General features: G+C 50.9%; 2 protein-coding genes across 2 annotated transcripts in view; both read right to left on the bottom strand.

The window, feature by feature from the left end:
- Positions 1–12601, bottom strand: part of TXNDC11 (thioredoxin domain containing 11) — a 43628-nt gene extending 31027 nt beyond the window's left edge. Inside the window, exons 1-7 of the mRNA XM_061570088.1 lie at positions 12395–12601; positions 9177–9393; positions 8004–8101; positions 7033–7162; positions 6478–6571; positions 3425–3537; positions 2219–2425 (exon numbers count right to left, since the gene is read on the bottom strand). Coding sequence (XP_061426072.1) covers positions 2219–2425; positions 3425–3537; positions 6478–6571; positions 7033–7162; positions 8004–8101; positions 9177–9393; positions 12395–12549 — 1014 coding nt within the window. The 5' untranslated portion in view covers positions 12550–12601. The remainder of the gene's footprint in view (positions 1–2218; positions 2426–3424; positions 3538–6477; positions 6572–7032; positions 7163–8003; positions 8102–9176; positions 9394–12394) is intronic.
- Positions 12602–14455: 1854 nt separating this feature from the next.
- LOC133353689 (zinc finger CCCH domain-containing protein 7A-like) overlaps positions 14456–22018 on the bottom strand; it is a 38074-nt gene continuing 30511 nt past the window's right edge. Inside the window, exons 22-24 of the mRNA XM_061570127.1 lie at positions 21022–21170; positions 19787–19947; positions 14456–18366 (exon numbers count right to left, since the gene is read on the bottom strand). Coding sequence (XP_061426111.1) covers positions 18186–18366; positions 19787–19947; positions 21022–21170 — 491 coding nt within the window. The 3' untranslated portion in view covers positions 14456–18185. The remainder of the gene's footprint in view (positions 18367–19786; positions 19948–21021; positions 21171–22018) is intronic.

The following is a 22018-nucleotide window of genomic DNA, read 5'->3' as shown; positions in this document are numbered from 1 at the left end:
GCACGCGACGGTGTCCGAGCTGACGCGCGTCCGGGAAGTGGCAGCTGCACGTCAGGATGTCCTCGCGTGGCCTTCAAGGCCACATCCTTCCGTGCCGCCACCACCACCTTCCCTGTCTTATCTGTGCCACCACCACCACCCTCCCTGTCTCCTCTGTGCCACCACCACCCCTCTACATCTCCCTCTGTGCCACCACCACCCTCCCTGTCTCCTCTGTGCCACCACCACCACCCTCCCTGTCTCCTCTGTTCCACCACCACCCTCTACATCTCCTCTGTGCCACCACCACCCTCTACGTCTCCTCTGTGCCACCACCACCCTCTACGTCTCCTCTGTGCCACCACCACCACCACCCTCCCTGTCTCCTCCGAGGGGGCAAGATATAATCAATATTGACTTTTCAATACAGATTTCACTCGAGTCCCATCAAGAACTTTCCGCGATGACTGGTGCTATTTCAGCCGTAGAGCTTAGCGAGACCGAAACACAATCCAGCGCGTGCTGGGAGACGACACGGGCACGCATCGCCGCCGTGCGACGCGGAACATTTTCTGTGCACGCACCCTGCTTGGACGTAGGATGCGTTTCCTAGCACCCCGCCAAATCGCGTGCAACCCCAAAATAACCTCACTTATGCCCCAGTGTAACCCCCTCCCCCGCCACAGCGGCTTGCTGCAGCATGGCGACGCATTCCGGCAAGACCGGGAACGACTCGGAGGCGCCAAGAGGAACCACAAAACAAGCGGGGAGGGCAGCCATGCGGTGAGCCGGCATCAAATTCCCTCCCAAGCTCTGCCGTTCTCTATATGCACGTATGTTCCGTACGTAGATAACCGCGCTAATCGGAGGTGCGGGGGAAGGACAACAAGCTAATCACAATAAGCAGTTCTCAATAAATGAATTTTCAATCTAGATGATTTAAAAGTGCACAGCGCCGGTTGCTTCCTAACATCGGAAGAGCGTTCCAGACGGCCGCCGAAGCACATCTGAAAGCGCGCGAATGCGGCGACCCACCGTCTTTGGTCGATGGCCGAGCCAAAAGACGCAGCGCGTATTTACATGTGGGAGGAAACCAGAACACGCGGTGAAATCTCTCGCGTGCCAAGGGGCAATAATTAATTCCATACAGGTGGAACAGACGCAGTCCACGTTCTGCTACACTGCCCTCTCCTGGCGGGCTAGGGCATAGCACCTAAGCGCCCACGGGAATGGAGCTTGATCACACGATTGCGATCCACCAAACCTCACATGACGGTGGCGGCAAGAGATGCAAAAAAAAGAGAATGCAAAGATGATGATGATTGTGGAAGCCTCCATTTGGGGACGACACAAGTGGGCGTGCCGACACTCACCCAACGCCTTGTCAAGGCCTCGCTGAAAAGGAGTCCTCGTCTCCAATGGACCACAGAGCAGTACTTAGATTGCGGATTTCGGGGAGCCATTCTCTCTTCATTTAGTCGCCCGGATAAAGTGAAGTGCCGAGTCGGCCCAATATTATCAGAGTCAACCAATCAGTGAACTCGGTAAAACATTATTTTTACGCAGGCAGTCCCTGGGTGACGGAAGGGTTAGAGGTTCCCGTGAATGATCCATAAACCCGAATTTTCCGCATGTCGGAAACTTAACAATTTCCCCCCAAAATGAACGATAAAATCCCATAGCCGCAAATAGGTGATTACTGTTTTAGTTTTCTCTCAGTACTGCATTGCGCTATCGTCTATTTTCTATCACGACCTGTATCATATCATTTCTTCGAATATATACCCTAACACTGCCCATAATTAAACTAATGGAACGTATACTGTATCCAATTGTTTACGAATGAAAACTATTTTTTTAATATGACTTGTTAACAGAAAGCAGTCACTTCCGAATGTCCATTTCCCGTGCCTCCAGCTGGGCCTAGACTTCTCCAATCGCTGTTGATAGAGACCAGAAGCAAGTGTAATTGTGTTAAATATAGTACATTGGGTAATTAAATCTTTACTTAAAGCTTTCGTGACTGCAGGAATTCATATTCTTTGGGTCTTTCGGTAAAGTCACGTAGATAGGCTCAAAGAAAATAACAAAATAACAAAAAACTATGACGTTTCGATTGCAACACAAGCGGCACAACACGAACAGAAGACAAAACCGCACAACGATCGGTGTCGCAGTGGAGAGCCGGGGGGCGAACGTCCGCCCCGCACGGGCACGCTCGCGAACGAGCGGCGGTTACCATGTGCAGGAGCTCGTGGCCGTCCGAGCGCAACGGCCGGAAGGGCAGGAAGAGGATGAGCGCGGGGCCTTTGCGCAGCTCCGTGTTGAGCAGCAGGCTCTTGCGCCCGCTGGGCCGGAGCCACTGCAGCGGCGGGGGCTGGCGCGCGCCAGCGGCCCAGCGATACAGCGTCTCGGCCGTGGCGCCCGCGCCGGTCTCGGTGAACACCTGCCCGGAACGCAGAAGCCCACCGTGACGATGGCGGCGGGGGAAGCACTGGCGGACGGTGTGTGTTGAAGCAAACCGTGGTAATTCGAACAAAAACTAAACGATAGCATCTTCTTGGTTCTTTCGGTAAAGTCACGTAGAAGGGAAATAATAAAATAAAAACATAATAAAATAATTCTCACGACGTTTCGGCCACAACGCATGCAGCCGTCCTCAGGTGAAGAACAGGGCTGTCGGAAAGACAGCGTCTGACAGACCTGTTCTTCACCTGAGGACGGCTGCTTGCGTTGTGGCCGAAACGTCGTGAGAATTGTATTTTATTATGTTTTATTTTTATTATTTTATTATTTCCCTTCTACGTGACTTGACCGAAAGAACCAAGAAGATGAATCCCTGCAGTCACGAAAGCTTTAAATCCAAATTTAAACGATAGCCTATTTTTTATTTTTTCAGGCAAGGCCCACTGGGAAATTAAGCTTCTTTTTCAGAATCGACCTGGCCACAAATGATAGCCCAACAAAGTAGCTTATCACGTGCAAATGTATAGCAGCCAAATCCTTTTCAACGCGCGTTTATAAATGTGGAGGGAAAAACTAGAGGACCCAAAGAAAAAACCACGCGACCACAGGGAGCGATACACGCAAACTCCAAATATACAGCAGGTATTGTCAAGGGGAGGGGTCGAACCCACGGCCTCCTGTATACCAGGCGAGGTAGTTCACATCTCGCCACCGTGACGCCGGGGCCATGACCGGGACTACTCGCCACATGGCAGCTACAGCCTCCTGACCCATCTGTGCAAAGCTTTGAGTGTCAATCCTCAAAATGTGCCAATTTTTTTCCCCACGTGAAGCCAAACGCTCCAGTACAGAAAGAACTAAATCAGCCAATGCAGGACCCTCTTATTTAGGGCCACTTCTAAACATATGCTACAGGCCCCGCGCACTAGCTTAATCCGGCACTGGTCCTGGGCCATGTGACCGACGCTGGGTGGCTCACCGCGGTGGAGTTGAAGAGGCGGGGCATGCACACGGAGCCCGGGCGCACGAGTCCCGCGAGCTGGGCAACGCCGCCGCTCGTCAGCACGCCGAACCGCATCGGCGCCGAACCGTCTGCCGGAGAGAAACAGAACCCAAGCGCAGGAGCGGTCACGCAGAGTGCGCACGGAACCCATGTGCAGCGGGCGATCACACCCAGTGCAGGCACTCGCCATCACATGGTTTTCATTTTACACCTGCTCCAAACACAATTTAACTACACGTGAAAATGACCAAATCACCCTAAATTCAGCCGATCTCATGAGATCTCGGCAAACTAAGCTGGGTTGCGCCTGGTTAGTATTTGGGACGAGAGGCTGTGTGGGGAATACCACGCGGCGTTGCAGTTGCCTTCGTCGTTCAAGTGGTCATTTTGAGCTTTTTATTTCACTTCGTCAAAACAGTGCAACCAAGCACGAGGGCTCCATTTGAGTCGGGGAATTAGTGCGGCGTCCGGCGATCAGCTGACCAAGCAGGACACCCGAGACTCGGACGGGGATGGGGTTGGGGACAGCAGCGTTCTTCATCGCAAGGCTCACCGCGGACCACTGGCGGCCCCTGGTGGCCTTGAGTGCGGCCCCTGACAATACACAAACAGTGAAAATACCCCCCACCATCATCGTGCTGCTGTCAAACCCCTAATGGTTACAAATGTGTGGCGGTCCTCACACTGATGATGTCTTATTGTCGAAACCGACTTCCCCCCCCCCCCACCTCTGAAAATTATTTAAGAACACTGCTGTAGGATGAGACCATAGCGGTCAGATTTCAACTGTGAAACAGCCGCCGAGTTTATCAGAGGTGACCAAGAGGTGCGCAGTCATTGCAAGCCAAGCGTTGACGCGACGCGGCGGTGAATGCGATCCTGTTTACGGCTCACCGCGGTGACTCTGAGAGCGCACCCAATATTCCGCGCCAATAAATAAGCAGACGTCTCCGTCGCACTCCTGTCTTGACGTGAAACATGCCACCAGTTCTGACTCAACCCATCAACAAGCCACGGCTTTCTGGGAGTGCACAACTTCAGCAGCGTTGCTTCAAGTCAAGCAAACTCTGGACCAGTATTGTGTCTGATCAGCAGTCAGGCTTGTTTAAATAAATGCTGGTGAAGGAGCGATCTTACAAACAAAGAACCCTCCCTTTATACTAGGAGGTCCTGTTTCATAAGAAAGTATATATAAAATAAATAACATCAAATAATCATTCATGTCATTGTGGACAATATAAGAATATTGGATCCCTCAATAGTGGCCAGGTTGCTTCCGAAAAATAACTAATAGCTCAATGGGCTTTACGGGACAGCTGCACAGTTGGCAGAGGTCGCAACCGGGTACCCGATACCCGTACCCTACCCGATACCCGGCTACCCGTACCCGGCAGGGTACGGGTACGGGTACCCGTTTGCGACCCTGGTGCGGCCGGGTAAGGGTAAGGAATCAAAACCCGTTTGCGACCTCTGATGGTTGGGCACGTGTGAACTTACGGCTCGTGGCGCCACCTAGCGGACTTGAAAACAATTAAAATCTCTACAGCTTTAGAACACTTAGGCCAGGGGTGTCGGCGACCGAAAATAACAAGGGGAGACATTTTTCTTCTCTAATTCGGTAACAAACTCAATATTTCAAGAGCCGCAATTGCACGCGAATACACGACGGTGGTCGCCAATAAGTAACGTAGCGGAGCGCTCCTTCAATAGCCGGCGTGCGGCTACGGAGCCGCAGGTTGCCGACCCCTGATCTAGGCGATCAGGCGCCTCTCCACCGATGTGGACAAATCGCCTGCCTGAGTAGCTGCCACAGTGGGTTCGTCCCCAACCCTGACCGTCTGCAGTGTATGTGGAGTTTGCATGTCTCTCTCTCTCCCCGTGGATTTTTCTCCAGGTCCTCCGGTTTTCCCCTCCATATTTATAAACATGCGTTTAAGAGGATTTGGGCTGCTATACATTTCCACGTGAGAAGAAGCCACTTTCGTTGAGCTATAATTTGTGTCCAGGTCGCTACTGAAAAAAAAAGCTGCAAAGCTCAGTGGGCCACGCGTGGTAAAATAATTTTATTTAATAGTTTTTATAGATTCTGTGTGAACTGCATTTTAACCCCGACCCCACACGCAGGCTCTTCTCAAGAGGTGCCGAGCCGGTGTTGTGAACTGGAAGGCAGCTTGAAGACGTCCGAAGACCAGATGATGATTTCCTGTATAGATGTGCCATGCCTTTCCCTTACTCTCCATCTCCGAGAAGTGAGAAAAGGAGCATCACCTCGTGTGGCTAAAGCAACTCAGGAGTAGTCCTGTGACCTCATCTTCCAGAGGTGCCTTCTCTAACGCGGCCTGGTGCTGTGACATCTTCCAGTCAAGATCGTTGGTATTCTGGATTTTCTGTTTGCACATAGTCACTTTAAGATGTTTTCTTGTTCATGTTTTTGTCTTTTGTTTGTTGCGGTTGCACCCAATTCAAGAGCCGAATGGCTCACAGGGCTATTCCAAATAAATGAAACTGAAAACTGAAACTCCACGTGGTGCGCTGCTTTCTGCGAGAGCTCCTTGTGGAAGCATCTCACGACGCGACCCCAACCGGCACAACTGGAGTAAGAGTGGCACGGAGCCTCGTTGCACAGGTGGAATGTAGGCCACGTTTGCGACGTTTGCCGCGTGCTTCCCCCGTCTCTCCGCGCACCACCACGTGTGTGTGCGTTGTCCCCGTCTCTCCGCGCTCCACCACGTGTGTGTGTGTTGTCCCCGTCTCTCCGCACACCACCACGTGTGTGTGTGTTGTCCCCATCTCTCCGCACACCACCACGTGTGTGTGTGTGGTCCCCGTCTCTCCGCGCACCACCACGTGTGTGTGTTGTCCCCGTCTCTCCGCGCACCACCACGTGTATGTGTGTGTTGTCCCTGTCTCTCCGCGCACCACCACGTGTGTGTGTGTTGTCCCCGTCTCTCCGCGCACCACCACGTGTGTGTGTGTGTTGTCCCCGTCTCTCCGCGCACCACGACATGTGTGCGTGCGTGTTGTCCTACCTCTCTGTAGTGACAGCAGGGCAGCACGGTAGAACTCCAGGTACCCAGGCGGTTGCGGAGATGCATTGAACTCAAAAAATCCCAAGATACCCGGCTGCAGGGGACGCAACACAGACACAGGTATTCAAAAGACGACTCATTTGAGGCTGATTCGACCTAGGAGAGGCCCAGGACCGGTTCAGATAATCGTCACTTGTGGTGGCCATGAGCGGGAATGGAACTCGGGTCACCAGGTTCACACACACACATACATTGCCACAGACACACACACGACAACAGCCATCATTCGTCACGTCATCACAGAGCATGTGTCACGCGAGGTGCCCCGTACAACAAATTAAACAGAAAAAGCAGTTCTAAACAAATGAGTTTTCAATTTAGATTTTAAAGTTCATAGATCCAGCGGTTTCCTCATATTGGAAGAGCGTTTCAGTTGGCCAAACAAGTGCATCTGAAAGCGTGCAATGCAGTGACCGTCTTTGTTCGATGGTTAACCAAAAGCCGCTGCGAGGATGACCGGAGTTTGAGGGAGGGAGGGGTTCTGCCAGTGCTCACCTCCGACGTGGCGAGAAAGTCGAGGAGGTGGTGCGGCGTGGCGACGTGCGTGACGGGCACCATCACGCGCTGCACAAACGCCTGCAGGTAGGAGGCGAGCAGCGGGCCCTCGTAGGGGATGGGGCCGAGCCTGCGGCACGAGGAGCCACTCGCTCACGGAGCCACGACACTCGCCCGGAATTCTTACAGCGGCCGCCCGCCCGCCCACCGCGGCAAAACTCAGGAGGCGTCACCATAACACGGATGTGTGTTGAGCTTGTACATCGCCAACCGTGCTAATCGGGGGTGCCGGGGAAGGACAACTAAAGCAAAAAGCAGTCCTAAAGAAATTAGTTTTCAATCTAGATGATTTAAAAGTGGCTTTCTAATATTGGAAGAGCGTTCCAGACGGCCGCAGAAGCACATCTGAAAGCGCACGATACGGCGACAGTCTTTGTTCGATGGCGGAGTCAAAAGCTGCTGCGAGGATGACCGGAGTTTGCATGACGGTTTATGCTCCTTGACGACATCATTTGTGGCAAGCACTTTGTGTGTAATTAGTACGACCTGATACTATAAATGTATTCGTTCAGCAATGGGAAGCCAATGCAGCTCGGCGAGCACTGGACAGACAATTCGTGTTCCACCAGAGCAGGGTATTTTTGCTCTGGCTGAACAAGCCATGCATCAAATAGCACTTCTAACTCTCGGCTGTGACGAGTAACTGGTACGGTGTCAACATCACCAACGGGGAGACAAAGGTGGCTGGGCGTGGTGCTGACAATCCACCCACTCCTGTGCCGTGGCGGGCTTTCATAGCTGATCGCTGACAGCACTCGCCCCACAAAAGTGTTCAGGCTAAAACAGGGGATCTTTGTCAAAGTTGGTGCTAGCTGCAGCATCGATGCTCTGTGCGTTAATTGTTGCTGTGCCACACAGGCAGGCCTCAGGGCCGAGACAATGTGGACTACGGGGGCTGCTCACCGCCTTACCCGGTGTGGTAGATGTGGATCGCTGGGAAGAAAGAGAAGCTCATCTCTCGTCTGCATCTCCCTTTGGGCCACCAGCAGTTCACCGCAATGAACAGCACCTGAAAGCAGAGGTGGATGGGACGTTCCAGCGCAGATTCTGATGTTGAGTTTATTCCCTCTAGTAACTCACACACTCACGGTTAACCCTTTCTCGTTCTGAGAAGTCTGCAAGTCCCAGAGTGGGTGCCCCGTTCGCCGCGGAGTCTCGGAATGCGCAAGCCGCTCAACGGTGATTTTATTGAGAGGCGAAGCAGCGGCGTTGTTTTTAAAGACGTTACACTCGCGACAGAGAACCGTAGCGGCACGATCACACTCGACGTATAGCCGACGCCAGACTGTGCCACACGCCCTCCCGGTCGGAAGACGTACCAATAAAGTTACTTCCCATTCCGATGACGCACAAGAACAAGAACGTTACCGGAATGGGAGCGGGTTAACAGTGGTTACTCTCTCCTTGCCTAAAATATCGCAAAGAGACCAAAGCCAGCCCAGTTGAAACAACAATTCACTTTCCCCATGTGCACAACAACTGCTGCCAAGCTGCTTGTTTTATGCCAGCATTAAATTATTGTAAAATGCTTTGATCGAAGCCATTGCAGGCGATTATCGTTAATCGCCTGCAATCGCCTCGTGCCAAATGATTAAGCGCCCAGCACCAATATACAGGCACGTTGTTGTTGTTGTTGTTGTTATTGCTGCTGCCATTTACAAAAAGCGTGACGGCGTTTCGATTTTTTATCGGCGCGACAAAATACGTAAAAACCACGAACAAGGTTAACAAAGCGTACAAATTGTGGAAAAGAAATGTTACTGCCTTACAGTTATTGTAAATGTGTCGTAAAACCCAACTCCACTCACGTGACAAAACATGCCAATGGGTTACGACTTCAGCACACCGCTGTGTTGGAGCGCAAACCCACGACGTTTACAATTTGAGTACTGTGACGCTGCGCTGGCGATGGCAACCAGCATTGTCAGGCTTACGACACATTCACATTTACGCGATCTCACCCAAAGGAAAAAAGCGTTGTTGCGAATAATATCGGTGGCGGAAACCTACGTAGGGGGCAGGGCGCTCTCACCTGCGGGGGGCAAGGGGGCTCTCACCTTGTCCGGCGGGCAAAGGGCTCTCACCTGTCCGGCGAGGGCATGCGCCACGCGGTCCACGTGCGGCACGGCGCGCACGCAGCGCGCGCACCACGGCGCGTACAGCACCAGCACGCAGACCTCAGCGTCGGCTCGCAGGCGCTCCGCCCAGTCCAGCTGGCCCAGCGGCAGGTCGACGACGCGCGACGCCCCGCGGAACAGCGGCGCCGCCGGCCACGCCTCTCGCTCCACGCTGCCCCCTCGGCTACGCGTGGGGCGCACACGCGGGGAGAGACGGAGGAGGGCAGGCTTGCAGTAGGCACGACCGCTTGGGCACTACGTCGCTTTATCCCTGGTTCGACGGTCCGCTCGATGCCGCTCCCGCCGGCTACGAGCCAGAATCGAACAAAGACGGTCAAAGTGCATCGTGCGACTTCAGATGTGCTTTGCGGCCGTCTAGAACGCTCTTTCTTCCGATGTTAGGAAGCCATCGGAGCTATCAATTTTTAAATCGACGTTTAAAACGAATTATTTTGAACTGCTTTTCGTGTTTAGTTTGTTGTCCTTCCCCCGCACCTCTAATTAGCACGGTCGGCTACGTACAGTAAGAAAGAAGTTCAACATGCTTACCGTGTTGCCCGGGCAGGATCAAGTTCTCATATCTCATCGGTCTCCCGCATCTTATCTTAGATTTATATAGCGCCTTCTTCCAAGGAGCTTCACAGCCATTAAAAATTGTACATATGATAGTGGTTGACATACAGAGCGGGGTTATTAAAAGTAGTGGTGGTGCAGTTACGGTGATGGTTAGGAGAACTGCTGGGACAGCAAAGGAGGGGTAGGGGTAGCTATAGGGGTTGGGGTAGCGATAGAGGTAGTGATAGGGTTAGGGGTAATGATAAGAGGTAGTGATAAGAGTTGGGGTAGGGAGTAGGAGTGGCAGGATGATAGGCTGGGGGAGAGGAGATGGGGTTTGTTTTAAGGGAGGAAGGTAAGCAGGTTATCGTGAAGATTATTGTTTTATGTGCAGTGGGAGTTGGTTCCATTGAAGGGGAGGATGGGATGGGACAGAGTCGTGAGGTACGAGAGAAGCATGGGAAGATGGGGCAAGACCATGAATGGATGTCGACTCGAGTGAGACATTTAAAGAGACCACGATAGCACACAGGGAGCCAGCAGAGTTGGGAAAGTAGAGCAGAATTGTGGGAATTGTGATGGAGGGGGTGGTTGAAAATTATTTCGGGCTGGGGCGTTGTGCATCTGTTATTGGAGAGGAGTCAAGGCATCGGGCAGGAAGGCCGACAAGACGAGAGGTGGCAGGAGTCAAGTTCAGTGAAGACGAGGTAGTGAACCAGGAGTTTAGCAGCAGAGTGAGCTGAGGTCTAGAGGGAAGCAGGGATAAACACATTCCTGCGGAGGGAGCTGGTAGGATCGTTGGGTTACTCGGTCAATGGCCAGGGTCAACGGCGGCGTGGTGTATTCCGCAAATATGGCCGACTGTGCGGGCAGGCACAAGCCGGCGTGAGTAGGTTAAACGTTGAGTTTTATAAGGGCACCACGGGGTGACCAAAATCCACGCGACCACGCGGGGGAGCGAGACACGCAAACTCCAAATATCCAGCAGCAGGCGTCAGGGTCGAGATCGAACCCACGACCTCCTGTACACCAGGCGAGGTAGTTAACATCTCCTAGCCACCGTGACGACCGAGGTGGCGATGTTGCCTGGCACGGCACCATACGGGGCAGGAGGGGGGGAGAAAGCCCGACCACCACTCTGCTCTGCGGTGTCAGGAGCCACGTTTCACTCCTAGGGAGACGCCGAGGCTGGACACGAGAGGTGAGCCAACACCCCCCCCCCCCCCACCGTAGTAAGCAGACTTCAACGTCAATGCTTACTACCTCCTTCAAGCAGCCACTAAACAGAGTATTGAGTGGAACACTTCATGCGGCTGGGCAGCAGAGTCGAAATCAAACTTTTGCAAACAAAATCAATCCCTCGGCTGCATGGGGGTAAAAGACAAATAAACTAATAAACTAAAGTGGAATGACATCAGGGACGGGGGGAAAACCCCGGCGGGCTACTCCTGCTGACATCCATCGTGAACTCCGCTCATCCGTAAAGATCCTGACGACGGAGGTCCAGGAACGTCGCTGGAACGTCGAGGCGGTGCCGGCTGCGAGGAGGGAGGGAGGGGGGAGGTCACCACGCACGGACCGCTTCTGTGTCAAAAGTCAATAACTCCACGTGGCCATCGCCAAGTCGTCAACCCCCCACGCGCCTGTGGTGCGGGGACCGGGGCGCCACACCGCCGGTGACGATCATCCGAACCGATCCCTGGGCCGCCTCCTGCCCCCTAGGTCGACTCGGCCTCAAACGAGTAAACGTCGCCAGTGGGGACGTCCCACCAGCCCCTCGTGTGCCCCAACAGTCTCACGTCAGTCTCTCACCCTCTCTCTCACTCACTCCACAAAGTTTCTCCCCCTCCTCTCTCTCCCCCACGTCTCTCTCCACGTCTATGTACCTGTCCTGTCATGGCACCTTCCCGTGTCTCTATCACGTCCCGTGCCCCCCCCCCCCCCTACACCTCACCACTTCCTCCCCACCACCCCCCCATGCAAACCACGACTTGTGTCCATCTGTGCGGCTACAGCCGTCCACGTGGGCTGGCGAATTCCACGCGAATTCCTCGCTCTGTCAAAAGCACATCGGCACAGCAACCCCCACCTCCCCATATAATCGCGAGACGGCGCAAATTCGTGACCCACCAACCCTAGCCTTGACCGATGGAGCCTTGACCCCGGTAGCGCTGCCGGCTCCCGTCATCTGTCCCTGATGTCCATACCCACCGCGTACCTATCGTGTTCTCCCGTCTCCCCGTGCTGATCACCCCTCTGTTGCACACCTTGTGCACCCCAGTACCCCCCGTGGGCCCCCATGCTCCAGTCTCCCCGTCTGTGCCCCCCTCCCCCGCCAACCTCAGCCTTTCTTCCAGTGCCCCACACCTGTGCACCCCTGTTGTACACATCTTCTTGTGCCCCCCCCCCCCCCCCCGTGGGCCCCCCTGTCTCCCAGTGCCCCCCCATGCTCAGGTCTCCCCGTCTGTGCCCCCCACCCCCGCCAACCTCAGCCTTTCTTCCAGTGCCCCCCACCCGTGCACCCCTGTTGTACACATCTTCTTGTGCACCCTACCCCCGTGGGGCCCCCATCTCCCCGTGCCCCCCCATGCTCAGGTCTCCCCGTGTCCCAGTGGCCCCCCACCCCCCACCTGTGCACCACGGCGAGCAGCAGAATCGCGGTGGCGGCTGCGAGCGCGGCGAGGCCGCAGAGCGCGGGGCCGCCCATGCGACTCCACAGAGGCTCCTCGGGCCCCGGCTCCGCTCGCAGCTCCACTCGCTCCTCGGGCCCGGCTCCAGCGCGCATGCCGAGCGCGGTGGTAGCGGTGGTGGGGGGGGGGTTGACCGGCTACTAACCCGCCTCCTCCAGTCCCCTCCTCCTCCTCCCCTCTCACGACTCTCCCCTCTTCCTCCTTCACGCTCACGCCTCCCTGGGAATCGTCGCCCCACGTGTAAGGGCGGGCGGGCGGGCGGGCGGGCGGGCGGGCAGGAGGGAGGGCGAACACGTGCGCGCAGCTGACGGCAGCCACGTTGGGTGAGGAAGCCGCCTGCCCGCCGCTTATATAGCGGGCGGGCGGCGTGACGTCATCAACACGCCGGGCTTCCCCGCCCCGCCCCACCCAACGTGGCCGCCCGCGAGTCGCGCTCTCCGATTGGAGGAGCCCCGCATAAAAACAACAATATTTACATATTGTTGTTTCTTTCGGTAAAGTCACGTAGAAGTGAAATAATAATTATTTAATAATCATTTAATAATTATTATTACCCTTCTACGTGACTTTACCGAAAGAACCAAGAATATTAATCTCTGCAGTCACGAAAGTTTTAAATCAAAACAATATTTACATTCGCGACTGCTGGCGATTCGGCAGCTTCCCATTGGACGAGAGGCGCGAGGATCGCGACAGCCAATCACGGAGCGCGCGAGCGAACACCAACCCCCCCCCCAAAAAAAGTGGGCGGGGCGTCGAGACAGGTGACGCCCCCTAGCCCCCTCCCCCGCCGCCGTGACGCCACGTGGTTCCACTGCCCTCTAGTGGCACATTTTAAGAATACAACTCTGTCTTGATTTGTGTTTACCGCAAGAACCAGAGAAAGAAAGCTGTCTCGGGTGTGGACAAATCAACTTCAAGGACAGTGCATATTATTATCATTATCAGAGTTGCTTCTTTTTGTTTGCTTTTTTGCTACTTGTGTTGTGGTCATTGCAAACATGATGCCTTGAATAAAGGTGCCAGTTTTGTACCAGTTTAAAAGGGTAAAAACCTATTACTATATTTTGCCACTGGTAAAAGAGATCTCATAGTGTAAATGCTTACCCCGAGCTCTAAATACTCTGATATTGCACTGTGTTTGAGTTGTACGCCTTCTGGTGTCATCTGGTCCAACACCAATGGGGACTAGGCTCTAAAGAAAGCCGTCTCGGGTGTGGACCAATCAACTTCAAAGACAGTGCATATTATTATCAGAGTTGCTTCTTTTTGTTTGCTTTTTTGACTACTTGTGTTGTGGTCATTGCAAACATGATGCCTTGAATAAAGGTGTCAGTTTCGTACCAGTTTAAAAGGGTAAAACCCTACGACTCGAACCAGAGTTGTTCATACAACTCTGATGATTATCTTGGCTGTCCGCCTGATTGGCTTGCGTCGGGTGGTTGCGGGTTTAACGACACATTTAAATTTACACGATCTAACCCAAAAACCTTGACTATGGTATGGATAATACTGGTGGCGTGTTAAACTGTTTGTAAGTAGTTGCTCGGCTCGGCATGACCCTGCCAGCAGTCGGTGCCCACACACACAATCTATGCCGAACTTCTTTCGCGCCGTACGTCGCCAAGCGTGCTAATCCAGGGCCGCCCTCGTTTAATGCGGTAGATGCGTTCCTGAACAGAGCCACGTTAAACGGAAGTAACTTCCCAATAATGTAACGATAAAACGTTTGGCGAGATACGAAGCGAGGACGCACACACACAGCGAGATGGCGGGACAGATAGCGTCAGCGTTGCTTTATCAGCTGTGCAGCTCAAGGAAGTAGTTTGTCGTCGACCGCTCAGAAAGCGCGTTATAGCGGGACAAGTTCGCGTTAAAACAAAGCGCGTTCCGCAGGGTGTAGTTTTCCCGAATGTTTGAACCACGTTCTTGCGAAAACGCGTTGTGAACGCCACGCGTTAAGCAATACCTTGCCGTACATTGTGTCAAAACAACTGTCAATTTCAGCCAAAAGTTTTATTGTTTGTGAATGTTACATATCACACAAATGCATCATCTATTACGATTAACAAACGCATTCCAAAAAAGACAGACAACCTTAGAAAACAGCTCATCGCAGCCCTGGCACTGGATAGGGTGGCGATCAATTTCCCCGTTTGCTGGCCGAACAGATGTTTACATTTTAACTTTCTAAACAATCAATACCTAAAACGGCAGGTTTTCCACATGTTAGTTTTGCTTCACTGAATTCTGCCAATTTAACTGCAAGAGATTAAATCGCATCATTCATAATTGATGTTTGGATTAGGCCACAATCGGTGTGGTCGGCCCTCCACCACCCGACATATCCAAATTAATTGGCAAGTTAACAATCGTTTCGCGTGACAATCATTACTTTTAATTACGTGGCCTAACCCAAGAAACAATCACGTCAATCATAGTGTCTACAAAAACCTACGCGTTAACTGTAACCATAGTATAATGCACATTAGTTGGAGCAGCCCTTGCCTTGTTGATGTGTTGTAATACTTAAGAGTTCACCAGGACGGGTCTTTAACGACGACCACAGTTGGGATAACCCTTGCCTCGTTATCCTCGTTAATGCATTCAGAGTAAATAACATGAACATTGTTTCTGACAAGTGTGATTTTTGTTTGGGTTTATACAGTCCTCCCCAGGCCGTCACCACCTCCCACAATCCGCCTAACACCGACACACGGTCCTGAATTGACCACTCCATCTCCACGGTGGACGTGATTCATCCCCCTCCCTTCGCTGGTACTCTCTAATTATTCTTGACCATTGTCCATGGTCTCTCCTCGCGACACTTTTCTGCGTTATAATTGTCTTCAAACGTCATGTTCTCTGATCCCATGTGTCCCATCATTCTGCCATGTAATTCCACGCATGTGTATCGTCTGTACGCGCTTCTTTGCACAATTTCCAGATATTCATATAATTTTCTTTAACGTCTATGTTTCTACCCCATGTCTTACTTGTCGTGGTAGTACGCATTGGTTAACACTTACTTCTTTAGGCACATTGGTATGTTGCTTCAAAATCAAGGTCAGCTCTCCTCCACCTATTTATTTCATAATTTTGGCTGCGGTGCACTTTCAATACCCGAGGTATATAAATATTCTGCTGTTTTCAAGTTGCGTCCCTCCAATAGATATCACCGATTCTTTAGAAACGTATTGTACATGTTCATGCGAGGCTTTTTGGGTGAGATCGCGTAACTTTAAATGTCGTACACCCACCTCCAACCTACACAGCCAGTCAGTCAGGTTGGTCACATGATCTTTTGTTGAGTTCATATTAATTTTGAGCACAACTTCGTGTAAATAGATCACACTGCTGTCAATTAATCCTACCCAAAGCTATTGAAGAATGACAACAGTTCCACACCATTGCAATATTCAACTTCAAGATGCATAATCACAGCTTACAACCAAGCACACAGCCAAAGAAACAGACCGTGAAAAACTCCTAAAAGATGCACAACCATAAAAACATTAAACAATTCTACCAGCTTTAAAATAACCATGAAGGCTAAATTATGGAAATTAAAAACAATACAATCAACCAAAAAAGTAAACATGCTTTGGTCAAAACGAGAATGGCATGATATGTCTGCCATGTACTCAAACGATTGTGTAATGAGTGCCTACTAAACCCATGTTTTAGACTAATATTGGCATGATGGGACCAAGGAAGTTCCATTCACAACTCTCACAGTGAGCAGCTCCCATCGAGGGCCACCTTGTCAGAGCACGGCCCCACGTGGTTATATCACAACACGACTTCCAATTCCCTTCAATAGATATCATTATATACACTCGAGGTGTATGTTACATGTCCTGCGAGTATTCATAATATATCAATACAAATGTTTACTTCTCATCGAATAAGCTTCATTATTTTAAAAAATGTGTAGTCATTGGTGACTGGACTGAGATGATAAACTCCCTTAAGTATCAGTTTAATCACAGGTGACTATGAATGTTGAACTTCTTTCGCACCGTACGTAGCCAACCGTGCTCATCCACGGTGCAGGGGAAGGCCAACTAAACACAAAAAGGATTTAAAAAGAAATGAGTTTTCAATTTAGATTTAAAAGTGGACAGCTCAAGTGGCTTCCTAATTTCGTAAAATAGAGTGTTCCAGACGGCTGTAGAAGCGCATCTGAAATCATGCAGTGACCATATTTGTTCAATGGTGAGCCAAAAGCCACTACTGTGAGGATGACCGGAGTTGGGGTGATGGTTTATGGTCCTTGACAAGATGTCTTGTGGTTTACTTGTGACAAGCACTCTGTGTGTGTGTAAGGAGTGCGACCTCATAATATTCCCATCACCCTTTGCTTCACCACCTTCCCCCACCACCCCATGAATTACAAAAAAACAAATGTTCTCTTCCAAAAATATGAGTTTTTCGTTTGGATCAACTATAAAACGTTTTATTTTACCAGGTATGGCCCACTGAGCTGCATAGCTCTTTTTCAGAAGCGACATGGCCACAAATAAGTATTTGGCTATGTCTACGTGATACGCCACTTCGTTGAGCTATCATTTGTGGCCAGGTCACTTCTGAAAAAGCAAATAGCTTGGTGGGCTTTACTTGGTAACAAATGTTTATTTGTATTTTTTAGTGATTTGCTTACCTTTACTATACCTTCCACTCCTATCGTGTTTGTGTATTGTTTGTTGTTGGACATCTGTGACAAAGAACTTTATAGCTCATCGGATTCCTCCTCCAGTATAAATTCAGATTCTGAAGCGCAGCAGGTCCGGAGAGGCTACTACTGCTGCTCCTGGGCTGTTGATGGGCAAGCACGGAGGGGGGGGGGGGGGTATCCAGTTTCTTTCCCAAAGCTCACTGCTGCAGGCCAGGCCGCTTCTGGTACACCTCCGAGTGGGCATGGAAACGAGGCGTCAGGTGGCAAGCCGGTGTGTGCGAAGGCTAATAATCTACCGCACACAGTTCACAGCAACCTATAGGGCTGGTGAGCAAGTTCAACTTTTATTTTCTGCAAGAGGGGAAAAGACGTAAATACCGTAAATAAAAAATAAATTGGTGCCCTGAACAAGCCACGAAAGCAAATGCATATTCGCTTTTGCGACCAATATTGTCCAAAATAAAGGGTTTTTTAAAGGAGAGATTGTGGAAGTGACAAACCTCACTAATTAGCTGTCACGTGGTGGTGGCGGGTTTAACGACACATTTATACTTGCGTGATCTAACCCCCCCCCCAAAAAATAACTTTATATTATGGTGGGGACATGGCACCATGCTCCAAAACAGGCGCACGCACGCAGGCAAGCAGCGCACACATGGCACGAGCTGACGGGAACCAGAGCGTGAGTGAAGTGCGGTGGAGATAAGCCTCCCAGGTCCATAATGCAAAATGGCAATCACACATTAAACAAAGAAACTATAATTGTATATATCTCAAACGGCTTGATACGGAAATAAATACACACGGATCGTTGTGTATTCTGCCAAAGTAATTCTGCCACGCGATTTCTTACCAAATACATTTCTCATTATTTCTTAGCCCAACCACCCAGTTTAATCTTGCATTTGAATACATTCTCTATGCAAAGCAAGATTAAATATTATATTACAATTAAGCTGTAAATATTGTCATCATTTCACTGATTGGCATGAAATAAGATGATATCCATTAACAATTTTAACGGGGGGGGGGGGGGGGGGTTACAAGCGAATATTATTTTGTTAGAAAGCTGTATTTTCCGAAATCCCCCCGTTCATCAATGAGCTTGTCGTTGATGGCCTTGGCGAGTTTGGACTTGAGGTAATCCCGTCGCTCGATCCACTCCTGGAGCTCGGCAGCACCGTGCGCGTACTTGCACTCGCTCTCTTCGGGACAAATGTTCCCGTGCTCAATCCTGCGGGGAGGAGATTGAGCAGCACAAATGGTGTGGATGACAAACAACAACAAAAATTAATCACAAACCTCATTTTTTTTAACAACAAAAAATAATCAGTCACAATTCCGCCGTTATCGTCGGCGCGGTGCAACGCATTGATGCCCTGTTCTGTTACAGCAGTAGCAATTGTAACTATTAAAAAATGATAATACTCATTGGGATATGTGTGGTGTGATCGACACATCCGTGGTTGACACAGAAGTGCAACAAGAACAAAGGTTAAAAGGTTACAAGGAGTGTACTTTCAACAATTAAGCGAGTTCACAGCAACAGATTAACCCTCGTTCGTTCGTAGGTGTTTAAAATGATCGTGTTTGTACATTGTATGAAGAATTAATAAATAATCAGGTGACATCCTATACTCATTATACCTGGTTGCCAATGCCTTCCATGTTTCCACAGTTCAACAAAATGACTTGAGAAAAGCACGTTAACATCTTCTATATCAATAAAAGGGAAATTTGTGATTGTGTGTCTGTTCAAAATATTTAGCGTACTTCCCCACATGCAAAAAACTTGAAATTTGCCATGTAGGTACTTTCCAGACTGTACACCATGCAAAAATGATAAAAATACACTTTGGTATTTTTTTAGGGGGGGGGCGTGCAATAATGCATATTTTTTGCACGGCAAGTGAGCTGTGACATCACATCTGTCATGTGACCCGCGCATGCATAGTGCTTCGCGCGCTGCGCTACGAACCCGGCGACCCGAGTTCGATTCCCGCTCACGGCCACCACCGGTGACGATTATTTTAACCGGTTCTGGGCCTCCCCTAGGTCGACTCAGCCTCAAACGAGTAACTGGTGTGGTGTGTGAACATCGCCACTGGGGAGACAAAGGCGGCCAGGCGTGGTGAATCCAAGTCCCGGGCGAAGCCAGGTAGTAAAGCTAGTTAACAATAAAGGAATGTGTTTTATGAATGAGTGGTGTGAGCAGCGAGGACAAAGTGGTTCTTCAGGGGGAAGGATAAAGCCTCGCAGCGGACAGACCAAGTGCACCTGAAGGAAAGCATCCAGAGAGTAATGGTTTCATCCGGGTCAGCCGCTACATTCTACATTACTAGAGATGGGCAGATACTTGTGAAGGGAGAGCTTTCCAAGCAAGCAGAGTTTGCTGGAGTGACCTAAAGGCCACAAAATTATGTGTTTCCCCCACAGTCCAGTGTGTTGCTGGGTGGTGGTTATGCACCATGGATCAGCGTGTGTGTGGGTTGCTGGGTGGTGGTTATGCATCATGGATTAGTGTGTGTATGTTGCTGGATAGTGGTTATTCACCATGAGTCAGTGTGTGTGGGTTGCTCGATGGTGGTTATGCACCACGAGCCAGTGAGTGTGAGCGAGTGTGGGCTGCTGGGTGGCTGTGTGTGATCACGCACAACGGGCACAGAGAGAACTCCCCAGCAGGGAAGCGATGCTGCCAATTCTGCCCATCATCGTCCAGGAAGACACGGTCGCGGTGCCGCTCCGACGTGATGTGCTGCTGCCACTGCTTCCCACCGTTACAGTTCTTGCCGCACAGCCAGCAGTGGTAGCCGGTCTGCAGGCGTGGCACACAGCAGCAGGAGCAGGAGTAGCAGCAGCACACAGGCACGCACACGGCATGAGCGCACCATGCACAACATGACATACGATACATACCTTCACGATTCCCAACAACAATAGCCACAAATGGCTACCAAAGAGCTGTGACGTCACCACGGTGCCTGTACCAGGCCAGGTGCACTTAGAGGCCATGTGAGGTGTCGAAGGTTCTCGGACAGGAGGTCACCGGCCAGGCACAGGTGCCATGGGTTGACTGACTGAGATGGCTGGCAGATGAATCAGCTGTGCCCCCTACTATGCCAACTTGCTGCGATTTAGCCGCACGGGGCCCCGCTCGTTGTCGTCAGCATCGCTCCTCCGCCCTCCGTTGTTGCTGGAGGGCGACTGTCTCCAACTGCCCAGCAGCATCTTTCACGAGCCTCCAATGTTCAAAACAATACAGGGATTCAACTGCACGCGTGAGAACTGATTACTAATACATTGTGCAAATCTTACACCTGTATGTAGGCTAATGGAATATAGAAGAAAACTGCAAACAGACAAATGTGACTGAACGGAAGTAAAAAAAAAATAACTTCATCGGTACCGAGTTTCTGCACCATGGATCAGCCTATACACACACACGCTGATCCATGGGAGGGGGTGTGGTACAGTTTGCCACCGGCTATCGTAGAATGCGGTGGTGTCGTTACGGTTCTCTGCAGGTGAGTGCAATGTCTTTAAAAACAATGATGCCTATGTCTCTCTAAATAAAACTAACGCTAACCGCTTGTGCGCTCCGAGATTCAGCGGTGAACGGGACACCCACCCTGCAGCTTGCAGACGTCTCTGAACGGGAAAGGGTCAATGGTCTATTTATGTTCACATCAAAGTGTTACGTGCGCACCTGGAGTATTATAATCGACGTGGCTCAATATTATTTCGATCGTGAAGCTATGCAGTACCAAATTGCTCGTATTCGTCTGCGTCATGCATAAAGACGGTCGCGTCTCAGTATTCTTCTAAGCGCCGGAGCGGCGAGTGACGTTGAGGGAGCGAGTTGTGTGCCACCGCGTGTGGCGCTGCTCACCGTGATGTCTGCATAGTCGGTAGGCAGAGAGATGTGCTCCGAGCACTGGCCACTGATGCCCGACAGAGTCCCGCCCGTGGTGTCCTTAGCCGCTGCCTTGGGCCCGTGCGTTTCCATCCAAATTTCATACAGCTTCTCCGTTTCCTTAACTGGCGTCAAGAGACAGGGCATGGCGCCAGGGCCTGGCTCAGGCATCGCTGCAATGCTGTTATGCAACTCCAAAAACAGATGACCGCTGATGTAAAACAACAATTACTGTGAACTGGTAAACAGTGCTGAAACTGACAAAGCAATTAAAGGGCATCTTTTGGATAAAATAAGTGGAATCGCAGCTACTTATGTCAGAACCTTGGTCCTAAACAGGTTCAACATCACACACAGGTCTCGGTAAATCTCGTGGAAGTGGCACCACTGGCAAATAACAGTGCCACCCTAGTAGGTTAGTTCATATTAAAAATATTTGAATTGTATTGTCAGCATCATGCCATATGTTTAAGAATCCTTTTATAAATCCTACAGTTTGTTCCATTTGCCAGAGAGTGGCTGCAGGTTTAACATTCTACTCCGAGACTGTTCGTCGCATGTATGTATGCTGAACTTCTTTCGCACTGTACGTAGCCAAACGCGCTAATCGGAGGTGCACGACAGTCAAACCAATATTTACATTTCACCGAACTGGAAATTAACCAAATTAGGTTGAAAACCAAACTTAATCGAGAGGTTTTTTAGTGAGACCATTAGCGATTCGGCTCAGACGATCAAGTCGCGGGACTTGAAAATCCAGTTTAATGGGGAGGTTTCCCACTCGGATTCAAACCCAGGATCTCAGCAGGACCGGCTCAGCACACTGACCTCTGGGCCACCCGGCTACTTTAGGGAAAGGTTTTTTTTTTACCCTTGAATCAAATTGTTTTTAGTGAGCAATTATTATGGTCAGCACTTAGCACAAGGGGCTGGGGTAGGGCTAGCACCGCCTTTGTCTCCCCAGTGCTGGTGT

Source organism: Lethenteron reissneri, chromosome 44 (genome assembly GCF_015708825.2).
Source record: "Lethenteron reissneri isolate LAM-NWPU_2019-01 chromosome 44, ASM1570882v1, whole genome shotgun sequence".
In the NCBI taxonomy this organism is placed as follows: Eukaryota; Metazoa; Chordata; class Hyperoartia; order Petromyzontiformes; family Petromyzontidae; genus Lethenteron; species Lethenteron reissneri.
The sequence above is the reverse complement of the archived record's forward strand: the minus strand, read 5'-3'. Positions and strand labels throughout refer to the sequence as shown.